Here is a 14,161-nt window from a genome sequence, read left to right as displayed (position 1 = left end):
ACTGCTTCTTTAGCTGCTTTATCAGCTTCTTCATTTCCTTTAATCCCTACATGGGCAGGGATCCAATATATTTCAATATTTTTTCCATTATTATACAATTTGTGGAGTTCATATATAATTTCCTGTACAATATTATTTTTTGGGTAGTAACCTTGAACGGCTTCTATAGCGCTTCTTGAGTCGATAAAAATAACAAAATTATTGAATGATATTTGCTTTATAATTTTGATGGCTACTGCGATTGCACACAACTCTGCTGTGAAGACTGAGGCATTATTAGGCAAAGATAACTGATATGACTTGTTTTGGGATATGGCTGCATATCCTACTCCATGTTGTGATTTAGACCCATCTGTATAAATCGCATAATGTGAACTTTTTTGTCTTATATGATCTATGGTTTTTTGTCTATGGTGTTCTGGGGTATATGAAGAACTTTTTGATAAATATTTCAACTGTGTGCAAGTCCTTACTTTATTCATGGTCCAATGGGGTGGTAACTTCACTGTTGAAGGTACTTGTATATCTATGTTCAGTGACTCAAACAATCTATTAGCTCTAATTGGGAAAGGAGGTGGATGATTGTTTATAAATATATCCTTTAGATCAAATAGATTTTTGGTTGGTGAATCACTTGTCTTGATTCTTAATGCACTTTTCATTGTTATGAACTCTCTATGGAGGAACAGTGGCAGTTCGCTACATTCGACTTGTACTGAGGAGACTGGTGAGGATCTAAATGCTCCTGTGCATATTCTTAGTCCTTCATTGTGAATTGGATCTAATATTTTCAGTGCTGCTTCTGACGCTGAACCATATAATTCACTTCCGTAGTCAATGATTGATAACGCTGTTGCCTTATACAGTATGGTAAGAGTATGTCAGCTCCCCAATTTGTGTTTGATAGTTTTTTTAATTAGACTTAGTGCCCTTTAGCATTTTGATTTTATGTAAGTTATATGGGCTTTTCAATTCAGGTGTGCATCAAATATTAATCCTAAAAATTTGGCAGTTTGGCTAATTGGTATATTATGGTTTCTGATTTTCAATTCTATTTCTTCACCTTTTTCCAATTTTTATTTTTATAAAATATGAGAGCTTGAATTTTTTCTACGGAAAACGTAAAACCTACAGATGACGTCCATTCATCTATTTTTATTATGGTTTTATTGATCATTTGTTCTGCATGCTTTATGCATGACGCTGTATAATATATGGCAAAATCATCCATATACAGGTTACTTTTAATTCCGACCGGCAGCATGTTACTGATATCAATAATTGCTAATGTAAACAGAGTACCACTAAGGACACTCCGCTGTGGAACTTCATTTTCAAGTGGAAATGTCTTGGAATAAACATTATCTATTCTCACCTGGAAAGTACGATCAGTCATAAAGTTTTTAATAAACTTAAGAAGATGGCCATGTATGTTATTATTATGTAATGATTTTAAATACTGCATTCCTCCATGTAGGGCCGTATGCCTTTTGGATGTAATTTGCTTTCTATCAAATTCTCTACGTATGTGGTCTTCCAAATTAGATAGAGAATCGCATGTTGATCGATTACATTGTGAGCTAAACTGGGAAGGAGTTAAAATTTTATTTTCACTTATGTGCCATGTAAGTCGAGCATTTACCATTTTCTCCAACAACTTGCATAGACAACTTGTTAAAGAGATTGGTCTATAATTGTTCACATTACTAGGATCTCTTCCAGGTTTCGGTATAGGAATTATTATGGTATTTCGCCATTCATCTGGAAACAAGTTTCTGAGCCATAAATGATTGTAAAGTTTTAATAAGTATGATTTTGCCAAAGGTGCTAGGTGGCAAATCATTTCAAAGCAAATGTCATCACCTCCAGAAGCAGATTTATTGCTGTTCAAGAGAGCATATTCCAGTTTTTCCATATTGAATTTCTTATTATAATATATATCTTCCTTTGTTTCAAAATTAAGTATTATAGATTCTGCTTTTTTCTTTATTTTTTTTAAATGTTTGTCCAAATTTTGGTCACTACTTATTTTGGCAAAACTTTCCCCAAGTATGTTACTAATTTCGAAGGGATCTAAAATTTTTTGCCATTATCTAATATAGCTTGTCTGGGTGGTCTAATGTTTGTTCCATTTATTTTTCGGAATTTTTCCCATACTTTTTGAATGGATGTTTCGCTTGTTATTTCTGATACATAGGACCTCCAAGATATTATTTTACCTTTTATGACTTCCTTTCTGAATTTAGTTGATATTTTATTATATAAAGGTTTTAATGCATCTGTTTCTAATAGTTGTGTACAATTGTCATTTTTATATATTTTCTTCCAAGAATGGTTTTGATTTATCTATTTTATTGAATCTTCTGTTTAGAGTATCTAACCTTCTTGCTAGAGGGCGTTTTTCTCGTACTAATTCAGATAGATCATCTGACCACCAGGGAACTTTATGTTTTTTTATTATGGGGTTTTCAATGAGGAATAGCTTTGTCTGCTGCCTTTTAATTAAAGATACAAAGAATTCGTTTGTCTCTTTGTGATTTCTCAAATAATCATATGGCGGTATATTTCTGGTATACAAGTTAAATATGTCCCAATCTGCTTTTTGCATGTTGTAATGTGGAGAGTATGGTTTCGGTTTATTATTTAATAAGGATATTATTATGGGAGAATGATCACTTGAGTAGGAGTCATCACGAGTATTACAATCTAGTTTGTCAACTATATTTGTTGAAGAAAGGGTGACATCTATTGAGGAAAATGTTCCATGGGTTTTCAAGCAATATGTATTTGCTTCATTGTCATTCAGACAACAGAGATTATTAGTGTTCCTCAAGTTTTCTATTTTTTCTCCATCTTTATCCTGTGTAATAATTGTTATAGTCCCATATTGGATTAAGTTAACTATACCTTAATTTAACCAGACCACTGAGCTGATTAACAGTTCTCCTAGGGCTGGCCCCAAGGATTAGATTTATTTTACATGGCTAAGAACCAACTGGTTACCTAGCAACACGACCTACAGCTTATTGTGGAATCCGAACCACATTATAACGAGAAATGAATTTCTATCACCAGAAATAAATTTCTCTAATTCTTCATTGACCGGTTGGAGAACCGAACTCGGGCCCAGCAGAGTGCTATCCGAGAACGATACCAACCCGTCCAATGAGGAACTTCCCGCACTGGATTATGTACACTGAAATCTCCTACAATTAATATGGGATTTTTAAAATCTTTTATTATTTCTGTGGTTTGTTTAAATCATACTTTTTATTAGGCTGGTTGTATAAGTTAATAATATCAAATAAATTATTTTCTATTTTTACCCTTATTGCTGAAACTAATTCAGTGTAATCTATATCTACTTTGTCGTTTATCATTTTATTATGGACATATATTGCTGTTCCTAAATTATTTTCATTTTCCTTTGATGTTGTGGCTAGTAGATATTTACCTATATTTGGAACAAATTTTCCAACGTGTTGTATACATATAATCATTGGTTCGTATTCACTTATAAGTCGTTGGACTTCTCCTAAGTGCATTCTCGTTAATAATCCATTTATATTCCATTGAATTATATAACGATTGAATGGTGTAATATGAGAGTGGTCAAATTACTCTAAATTATTTAAGTTGATTTTTTTATTTGTTATAAGTTAATTTGTATTTTTGTAGGTCTTGATTCATTTTTTGTTGTTTTAATTTGATTTTCGTTGACTGTTACATTTTTACTGTCTTGGTTTCATTTTTTCATTTTGATTTTGTTTAGAATATTATCTACAACACTGATATGTTTTTCTTTGTAATATTCTAAATGTTCAATACACATGCAACCTTCTCTGAGATTTGATGTTTGTTTTTTCCTTATTCCTATACCTCATGAAATTTCTTATTGTGTTGGTTAGGCTTTCTTTAGTTATAGTTTTATTTTTGTGGCACATTGCTACAAAGCGTTTACTACAATCATATGTATCTTCATGTTCACTAATTTGTTGTTTCTTCTTGGTTTTTCTTGTGGTGCCTATAATTGGTGATGGGTGAATTTCTTTGCTTTCATCGTAGTTATCTAAGTGTTGGTTTTCCATTTCATCTAAATTTTGTGATTCTGTTCCTAGCGGTATTATTGTTACTATGGGAGACAGTGGAATGTTTGATTTAGTGTTCTATTTTTGAACTTTAGCTTTTGGTGAGATTGGTGGGTTATTTATCTTTTTGCAGCTTTGTTTGGTGGAATTAGGTGGGGTCTTATCTAGTTGCCTCTTCTGAGTTGTATTATCCGTTTTGTCACATTCTTGTGATTTTAATTTTTCTTCGTCTTTCTCTATGCCAATATTCATATTGTCACGTATTTACATTCCTCCCTCTTAGCCAGGCAAAAATAATTTGAATTTCTAATTAAAAGAGCTTCTCATTTGAATGTTAGGCCAAAACAACATGGCGGACAAGGTAGGACGACGCTTGTTTTGAACCAAGAAAGCATTCCTCTCCACACCTGACTGGAAATCAGGACAATGGACCCCCCTCTTCACACACCCCTGCTAAAGAACACTCTAGGTTTCCCCCCATTTTGGGGTAGCGAGAGCAGCGTAGGTTTTAGGGAAGGTTATAATCATTAGAGGCATAGGCCTCTTGAAGGGAAGGCTGCAAACTTAATATTTAGGTCCTTAGACTATAAGTCTTCTTTTCTCTTGACCTTGTTACTGACTTAAGGACTTGCTTTCAGATTTGCCCAGCTCGCGTACATACGCGCACACACCAAGCGCCCCACGAAAACAACACGAGAGAGCAGAGAGACGCTCTGGCTTTCGTGAGGAGAGGTAGAACATTTTTCCTCTCATTCCGGACTGGCGGCAGATGATGCTCATTCTGCAATTTCGGCGTCTTGTACAGGAGCCTCTAGGCTATAAGCCTGAGAAGGTATGTCTGAGTAGCAGTCTTTCGCCAGTACCCCTCTGTTCATTCTAGTGAAATTCCTTTCTTTATTTCTCCAAGATTTTTGCCATTTCATTTCGACTTCTGGCCTTTCCCTTTGTTCACAAAGACCAGCCCACAAAACTATCCCTTAAATTGCCATGTTTAAGTAAAGCATCAAGATCCTTAACAAACTACTCCCTCCATAGTGTTAATTCGGGCCAATTAAGCTTATTAATCAAATCCTCCATGGTGCATTGTTTAGTAACGAGGGAGAACTGATTTTGTGTATAAGTACATGCTAATTTTGGAATTCTCTTCCAGGAGGCTGAATATCCCGGTCCAGTTTTGCTAGCCTGTGCCTCAAATCATCTTAAAAGTACCACCATTACAATAGACGTAAACTTCCCTGGGACGCAGTCTGGGGAGCAATAACCTGTTCCCCCTTCCGTTACTCCCGAGAAAGCCTAATCATTCAAGACAAAATCAAATCTTCAGTGGCTGAAAATTATTGCACTGTTCATTTTTGCATTTTTTTTCTTATTTGAGTTTACTTGCTGTATCATCAGCCTTTCAGATTACCTCTTGGGTTGTTTTCTGTAAATAAATTCAATCTAACGTAAATTGCTAATCATTTCCCATGGCGACCTTCAAATCACTACTCAAATAATGGTACTGCCAAGGTAAGTTACCCATTTTTCCCTTTCATTTTGTAACAGGTTGGTATTCTCAGTTGGCCTTGAGGCAGTAACTTAATATAAACCCCCCTTTTATCCCTCCAACGAGACCCAATCTGTGAAAGTATCTATTTCTGGTAAGGAGGTAAATCTATTGTCAACTGTGATAATGTCACCATTGTATGAAATCTCCATAGAAGAGTTCTTTTGATCATGTATTTTTTTTAGTGATATTTCTTTATTTTTATTGTCATTCACTTCAGTTTGGGTATTGTTTGATTCTGAAGTATCTGCATATCTAAATTTCTTAGCTGGGTCATTCAATCCTCTCACTTTTAGTTCTAACTTTGCTTCCATGATCGACATTCCAATTTGTTCTTGTAGTAATTTAAGTTCGGTATTGTAAATATAGAATGCACATGTTTTAGATTGGGCATGATGTTCTAGGCCACAATTTATGCATTTTAGTTGGCCACAGCCCCAGCGTGTTTTATGTTCTTGCGAACTGCAATAGCCACATCTGGAAAAATTTCTGCATTTAATAGCTGTATGGCCATATTTGCAACATTTCTTGCATTGCATGGGTTTGGAAACATAAGGTCTTAGTTCCCTGTTTAATCCCAGTATTTTAATTTTCAAGGGCAAGGTTTGGCCACTGAACTTTATTTTTGCTATTTTGATAGATATGTTTTTGTCTTTCCTGCTTGGGACCTCATATAGTTTGCAGTCTTCAAAACTGCTGTATCTTTTCTGTAATGAATCTAGAAACATTGATTTGTTTTGTATTTCTTCTTCTAGATTTGGTAATATCAGTATGTCTTGTACACTGTTCATGGTATCATGCCTTGTAACCCTTATATTTATGTTCTCTATGTTTTTAATATTTTGATAATTTTCTGACTGGATTCTAGTTGTTGTTTCAACCAACCATTCCCTTTTTTAATTTGTCTTATGCTCATCTCTTGTGATGGGCATCGGTTCAACAAGTAATTTTCCAATTTTAATAAGGATATTTCTTGGTCGGCTTGTAAATTCAAAAACCTTGACCAGTTTGATTCTCCAAAAAGGGAATCAAAGTGAACCAAGGTTGAGTCAGATCTATAGTTTCTTTTGTTTATTCTTTTAGGTTCCAAAGGGCTATGGTTGAAAAGTTTGAACTAGTTTTTGTTCCTTTTTTGATAGGGACACAGGCACAGAAACATCTGGCTCAAAGGAGAATGGTTCCATTATAACAATGCCAGGTCCTTTTTTTACAGGGATATCCTTTTTCTCGCATGGGTCATCAACATTTGGAGAATTTTCAATCTCCAAGGTGGGTGCCGAGGTCATCTGTGCCAAAACATTATCATCAGAGGGCCCAGGGGTACTCAATTCTTTATTCTTACTATTCATAAAGATCAAATATTAGGAGAAAAAAAAATAATAAACCTGAAAACTTTAAAAAGATATCATTAGCCTTTCGTGAGGTTTATTTTTCCACTGATGGCCCAAGTGAGAGCCGACTCCCAAATGTCCACCCCCTACCCTACCCCATAGGGAATGGCACAATACGATTAGAGTGGCCCAAGTTTAAGCCAAACCTTCTTGCTAGGGCTTTGAGTATTACAAGAATACAAACATCCCCACCATAATCGCATTATGGGCAAACCGGATAGAATGCCAAGAGTCCTAACCCCAGAGCCAGACGCCCCCTGGAATCCATGGCCTAGCCCCGCAGAACAGTTCCGCCCTTGAGATATCAATCTATCTCTCAGGTCCGAACATCATCAGGTAGTTGATGATCCTACCACAGTTCTCACTATTTAGCTTCAAATATAAACCCAATCCCAGCTATGATTCTTTTCCTATTTAACAGGCCCATTAAATTTCAGCAAAAATGGAAAATTCCACAAAATTAGTCCAAAGTAATGTGTAATAATATATGAGACCCTTGGAATCAAACCTAGGAACAAATTCCTGGGATTCAAGAGTCCTCTCGCCACGCCAAGGTGGTCCCATATCGGGGGGTGGAGGGGTTAGTACCCCTGGATTTTTGTAAATTAGGAGGGGACCAGAAGTCCTGTCCCAGGAGGAGGTCTTAGCCTCCAGGAAGCTACTGCAAGAGTGCAGATTTTAGATCATTGAGGTCTTGTGACCCTTAACTTGACAGTAGGGAGAATCATCTTCATTCGATTGATACCCTCCGTTGTGATAAGTTTACGTCTGTCAATGGCAGCCCCACGGGGACCTCACCTTCCCTTGTGAGGGAGATTTGCGTGCCATTGTCATCAAATGCTGTGACCTGGCAGGTGGGGTAGCTACCTCGGGGAGGTGCCACAGATATGGGACCTTCAGCTGGAGGGCCTAAGGTCTTAGGATTTGTAACTGCCAAAGCAATGGCAGGCAATTTTGTTTTACTAGGGCATGTTGCCCATAGGGTGGAGTGCCCTTGAACCTTACAAGCTCTGCAATAATTCTTACTATAATCTTTGCTTGGCACTGTCCCAGAGGAGAGAGCAGGCCCTTTCCTGTTCATCCCAGAGCCAGATGTGGCTCAGTTTGGCATGATCCCATTGGGGGACTTAGCGGGAGTGTCTGGCTGATTCTCAGCCTTTCAATGGCACTGTTCCATGGAGTGCCCTGACCTTTTACAATAGCCACACACGGGCTTCTTGTGAGGATGCTCATTCTTGGGTGGAGGCTGACTGGAGGTAGGAGAAGAGTGCCAAATCTTATGGCCCCAGGATCTTACTGCAGGATGGTGAGTGTCCCAGTGGTCTGCCAAATGGCAGCACTCATCTAATGTCAGAGGGTTCTTAACGCAGAGGTAGGTAATAGGGCCCAGGAGGACGGGTTTAGTGTTGGAAGTCCTCAAGCTGGAAAGTTTCTATTATTTCCTCTGCAGAGGTAGTGTTGCAAGATTCTAGCCACTGAGTGAGAGCTCGGGACTTATGGCATGCCAAGTCAGCCCATGTTTGACCCACCTCGATCGGCTGTCCTCTTCAGCGTTGTCTCTATCTTTCAGGGGTAAGCTCGTGGGCCTTAATTATGGCCTTCCAGACATCTGCAAGGTTTCCACGGTCTGTTAATGGGACGGAGCAGAACGCAGCTTGGCCCTTTCCTTCAAGGTGTTTTGACAGGAGCATAGAGATTCCTGCTGGCCGGGGCTTGAAGTTCCTGAGAACCTCTGACACTTGGTTGAGCCAAGCCTTGGGCTCTGGGTCATTCCATTTTGGCATCATGGAGCTGGTGACAGTGACAGAGGATGGGGGAGATGCAATTACTGGATCAAGGGCCCCTTGGGAGGACATGGCGAGTTCATGGACCCGATCCTTCTCCTCTCTAGCTATTCTTTCCTGCCTATCTCGCTCTTCTTTAGCTAGTTTTTCTTGCCTTTCTCGCTCTTCCTTAGTTAGTTTTTCTTGCATGTCTTGCTCTTCCTTGGCTTCTCTTTCTTGCCTGTCTCGCTCTTCCTTGGTTTCTCTTTCCTTCTCCTTTTTATCAACCCAATCTAGCAGGTCTTGGTCCTTCAGTCCCAAGGCCTTCCCTGTAGCCACAAGGATTTTGAGCTCTTCTGCATTGGAGGCCATGGTGCCAAGGTGTAGTTCTTATTACAGAGAGCATGCTATATTATCCTGAATGAGTGTAATTAGCAGGTTTAAAGGCCTTTAAGTTGTTCTGAGAACGTGCTCTTAGATGAACGTACCTAATAGCTAGGAGAACATTAGGGGTTCTCAGGAGAACGTAATGTATAGCATGTTTGAAGAACACGCTCTTAAATGAACTTAACTAGTAGCTCAAAGAGCATGATGGATTCTCACGTGAATGTAATTAATAGATTGTTTGACAGATGGCTCTTCAATGAAAGTAACTAGTAGCTTGAAGAGCGTGATGGGTTCTTAGGTGAACATAATTACTAGGTTGTTCGAAAAACATGCTCTTAGATGAATGTAACTAGTATCTTGAAGAGTGTGAGGGGTTCTTAGGTGAACGAATCTAGGCTATGAGTAGATCGTAAGGCTCTCAAGTGAACGAATTTAAGGGGTTCTTAGAACGTAAGGTTCATAGGTGAACAACTCTGGGGTGTTCTTGAACGTAAGGTTCTTAAGTGAGCGGATTTAAGGGGTTCTTAGAACATACAGGTTCTTGAGTGAACGACTCTAGTATGTTCTTGGCTGTAAGGTTCTTAAGGAAACGGATTTTAAGGGGTTCTTAGAACATAAAGGTTCGTAAAGTGAACGATTCTGGGGTGTTCTTGGACGTAGGGTCCTTAAGTGAAGGAATTTAAGGGGTTCTTAAAACACAAGGTTCATGAGTGAACGACTCTGGGTTGTTCCTGAATGTAAGGTCATTAAGGGAACGGACTTTAAAGGGTTCTTAGAATGGAAGGTTCTTGAGTGAACGATTCTGGGGTGTTATAGAACATAGGGTTCTTAAGAGAACTAATTTAGGGGGTTCTTAGAACGTAAAGGTTCGTAAAGTGAACGATTCTGGGGCGTTCTTGAACGTACGGTTCCTAAGAGAACAATTTAGGGGGTTTTTAGAACGTAAAGGTTCGTGAGTGAACAATTCTGGAGGTTTTCTAGAAAATAGGGTTCTTAAGAGAACTAATTTAGGGGGTTCTTAGAACGTAAAGGTTCGTAAAGTGAACGATTCTGGGGCGTCCTTGAACGTACGGTTCTTAAGAGAACTAATTTTGGGGGTTCTTAGAATGTAAAGGTTCATGAGTGAACAATTCTGGGGGTTTTCTATAACAAAGGGTTCTTAAGAGAACTAATTTAGTTGGTTCTTAGAACGTAAAGGTTCCGTAAAGTGACCGATTCTAGGGTGTTCTTGAATGTAAGGCTCTTAATTGAACGAATTTAAGGGGTTCTTAGAACTTAAAGGTTCGAAAGTGAACGATTCTAGGGTGTTCTTGAATGTAAGGTTCTTAACTGAATGAGTTTAAGGGGTTCTTAGAACGTAAAGGTTTGTGAGTGAATGATTCTGGGGGTTCTTGGACATAAGGTTCTCAAAGGAATGAATATAGTGTCTCAATAGAACGATGGGGTTCTCTGTGGAGAACATCCTGTTTTCTGCAGTGCCTTTCCACAACCTAAGGTCGAGTGGAATATATAATTATCATCACAATCATAAACTATGTATATATTTTCTTTCAAAGCAATCATTTATTATGTACAAGTAACAAGATATTTACTTCATATGTCCGACATTGTTTATCACTATGTTCTTTGTATAAACCTGTCCTGTTTTTAAGGAACTAGTTTGACCTCAGGTCACCTGTAAATCTTTGTACCAGTGGCCTCTGCGCACTACACGCATGTCCACATCCCGCTTTATAAGTGCAAGGAAATCAGTCTGTCAAGGGAGATCTTCCTGTGGCAGCTACTGCCAGAGGTCTGAGGGCAAATCACGGATGCATACACCCAGCCGGTTGAGGACATAACCAAGTTGGCGCAGCAGCTATCAGACTCCACTAAGGTGGCCAAGCAGGTGACCACGCCCGCACACTCCGCCAACTGCCTCCTGCCAGAGGGCCCCACCACAGAGCCCGTCAACTCCATTGAACATAAAAGGTAGCCCCCAGAAGAAGGAAGGGCCAGGGCTATGCTACTTCCACCAGAGGTTTGGGAGAGCCACCCGGAAGTGCGAAGCCCCCTGCCCTTTCTTCTTCCCTTCAAAAAAACGGAGGAGGGGCAGCCAACCCCAAAGGCCGCCATGGCAGCAACAGCAGAAGTACCCAGGGGCCCCTTAAGTAGGGTTCTACGTCCGCGACGCGATCTCCGGCAGGATGATTTTGGTCGACACTGGAACCATGCGTTTGGTGTTTCCACCTTCAGGAGAGGACTTCAGACGACCGCTGGACCCGACTACCTGCCTGACAGCCACAAACAGGTCCCTCATCCTCTCCTACGGCACCAAGCTCCTGTCAATCTCCATCCTTGGCCGGAGGTACAACTGGGAGTTCATCATTGCAGACGTCAGGACTCCACCCCTAGGGGCGGACTTCCTCGCCCACTTCAGTCTGGCAGTTGACGTCGGCAGCAAACACCTGCTAGACATCCAGACTTGCCAATCCCTGCCCTTGTCGCCAGGCCCCAGGGAGCCCACCATTTGTTCCATCGCGCCCCACCAGTATGGTTCCCTCCTAAAGGAGTTCCCGGAGGTCTTCAAACCCGAGCTCCGCCAGATGCCCGGGACTCCTGTCAAACACAGGATATACCACCATATTAAGATGAAGGGCCACCCGACGCACGCGAAGTTCCGATGACTGCCCCCGCAGTGCCTTCAGGAGGCCAAAAAGGCCTTCGCAGAAATGGAAAGGATGGGCATATGCAAAAAGGCTCCCAGCCTGTGGGCTTCCCCTCTTCACATGGTGGAGAAAGCAGATGGCACCTGGAGGCCCTGCGGCGACTACAGGCAGCTGAACCTGGCAACAGAACCGGACCACTACCCCCTTCTGAACATGCAGGACCTGGCTGCCTCTTTCCACGCAGCCAGGATATTCTCCAAAACGGGCCTACTAAAATCTTATTTTCAGGTCCCAGTAGCTCCGCAGGACATCCCCAAGACCACCATCATCACGCCCTTTGGGTCCTACAGTACATCTTTGCCTTCTCCACCTTTGGCCTGAGGAACCCGGGCGCGACCTTCCAGAGGTTGGTGGACAGCATCCTTGGGGACCTGGACTTCTGCGTCTGCTACATCAATGACATCCTGATCTTTTCCAGGTCATGGGAGGAACACCTGCGACACATCCGGAAGGTCCTGCAGTGCCTACAGGAGAATGGCCTCATCATCAGGTTTGACAAATGTACCTTCGGCGTCGAGAAGGTGGAGTTCCTGGGCCACGAGATGTCTCCAGAGAGCGTCCGCCTGATGTTGTCGAAGCCATCGAGAAGTTCCCCACCCCTACCTCCATCAGGGCTGTACAAGAATTCCTCGGGATGGTCAACTACTACAGAAGATTCATCCCGGGGATCGCTCACATCATGGCCCCCCTGGCAGAGGCCCTGGAGGGATGACCAAAGATCTTAGTGTGGGGACCCATCCAGCAGGAGGCCTTCCTCCTGACAAAGGCCTCCCTCGCCAAAGCAACAACTTTGGCCCACTAGGATCCCAGCGCTCCCCTCCAACTGACAACGGACGCCAGCAACGTCGCCTGAGGGACAGTGCTGGAACAGATCATCAGAGGACCCCTCAGCCCATCCCTTCTTCAGTATGAGGCTAAACCCTGCCGAGTCCTGCTACAGCACCTTCAACCGAGAACTCCTCACGGCATACCAGGCAGTGCGGTACTTCAAGTTCCACCTGGAGGGGACGCCGTTTACAATATGGACCGACCACCAGACACTGGTCCACACCTTCACGAAGCCGGGCAGCATGGTCAGCAGCAGCAGCACCTCGCAGCTATTGCAGAGTTCACCTGCACCATCAGGTACCTCCCCAGCAGGAAGAGCCCAGTAGCCGACGCCCTCTCGAGGATCGAGATCGATTCCGTACAGCTCGAGATCGATTACGAGGACCTCGCCTGTGAACAGGCTGCTGACCCTGAGACCCCAGCCTACCGTACAGCTGTCATGTCACTGAAGTAGAAGGACGTGCCCTTCGGCTCAAAAGGATTAACATTACTAAGCAACATCAGTACCAGACGCCCCCGCCCCCTGGTACCCGCCGCCAGACGTCGGTTGGTTTTCGACATCATCCACGGCCTATCCCCCCGCTCTGGAAGGACAACAGCCAGACTGCTGATGGAGAAGTTCGTCTGGCACAGCATACAAAAGGACACGACGGCCTGGGCAAGACAATGTATGCAGTGTCAGACAAGTGAAGTAGGGCGGCACACCAAATCTGGAGTGGGCGAATTCCCTCAGCCAAAGAGACGTTTTGGGCACATTCACGTCGACGTAGTAGGACCACTTCCCCCATCAGGAGGAGCCAGATACCTACTGACAATCGTCGACCTCTCCACCAGATGGCCCGAAGCCACGCTCATGGAAAAAGCCACCTCCAGTGCATGTGCGGAAGCCCTCCTCTCCAGCTGGATCAGCCGGTTCGGTGTCCCGGATGACATAACTATAGACAGGGGACCCGCTTTCCTGTCTGAGCTGTGGACCCCCCTGGCACGTCTAATGGGGACCACTCACCACAGCACCAACACCTACAACCTGCAGCCAGTGGAATGGTGGAAAGATTCCACAGATCTCTGAAGGCATCCCTCATGAATCGTTGTTCTGCTGAAAACTGGAAGTACCAGCTACCCTGGGTCCTCCTTGGGTTGAGAACCACCCCCAGGGCCAACGGCGACCCCTCCTCAGCTGAAAAAGCCTATGGGGAGACTCTGGTAGTCCCAGGGGAACTCATCACAGAGAACAGGGACGACATAGGAATACAAAGGCTCCAAGACAGGATTGGAAAATTCACTCCCAGCCAGAGGACATTCACCGACAGGACGTCCACCTTCATGCCCCCCGAGATGTCCTCCTCCACCCACGTCTTCATCAGGGACCACGCCATACGCCCACCCTTGACTAGACCCTACAGGGGACCTTTCCTAGTCCTGGAAAGGAACAATAAAGCATTCTGAATAT

At 42.4% G+C, this 14,161-nt stretch overlaps 2 protein-coding genes across 2 annotated transcripts; both read left to right on the top strand.

Moving 5' to 3' along the window:
• The first annotated feature begins 11,361 nt into the window (after positions 1 to 11,361).
• LOC136833109 (uncharacterized) lies at positions 11,362 to 11,841 on the top strand. The gene has a single exon (XM_067094755.1). The coding sequence runs from the start codon at positions 11,362 to 11,364 to the stop codon at positions 11,839 to 11,841; it is 480 nt and encodes a 159-aa protein (XP_066950856.1).
• Positions 11,842 to 13,321: 1,480 nt separating this feature from the next.
• On the top strand, positions 13,322 to 13,780 carry LOC136833108 (protein NYNRIN-like). The gene has a single exon (XM_067094754.1). The coding sequence runs from the start codon at positions 13,322 to 13,324 to the stop codon at positions 13,778 to 13,780; it is 459 nt and encodes a 152-aa protein (XP_066950855.1).
• The last annotated feature ends 381 nt before the right edge of the window (positions 13,781 to 14,161 follow it).

This window comes from Macrobrachium rosenbergii, chromosome 51 (assembly GCF_040412425.1).
Source record: "Macrobrachium rosenbergii isolate ZJJX-2024 chromosome 51, ASM4041242v1, whole genome shotgun sequence".
Classification (NCBI taxonomy): Eukaryota; Metazoa; Arthropoda; class Malacostraca; order Decapoda; family Palaemonidae; genus Macrobrachium; species Macrobrachium rosenbergii.
This window is presented reverse-complemented; position numbering and strand designations above follow the sequence as displayed.

Bases quoted from the DNA above. Each gene is read 5' to 3' on its own strand.
- LOC136833109 (XM_067094755.1), top strand. From the start codon at position 11,362: ATGATTTTGGTCGACACTGGAACCATGCGTTTGGTGTTTCCACCTTCA.
- LOC136833108 (XM_067094754.1), top strand. From the start codon at position 13,322: ATGGAGAAGTTCGTCTGGCACAGCATACAAAAGGACACGACGGCCTGG.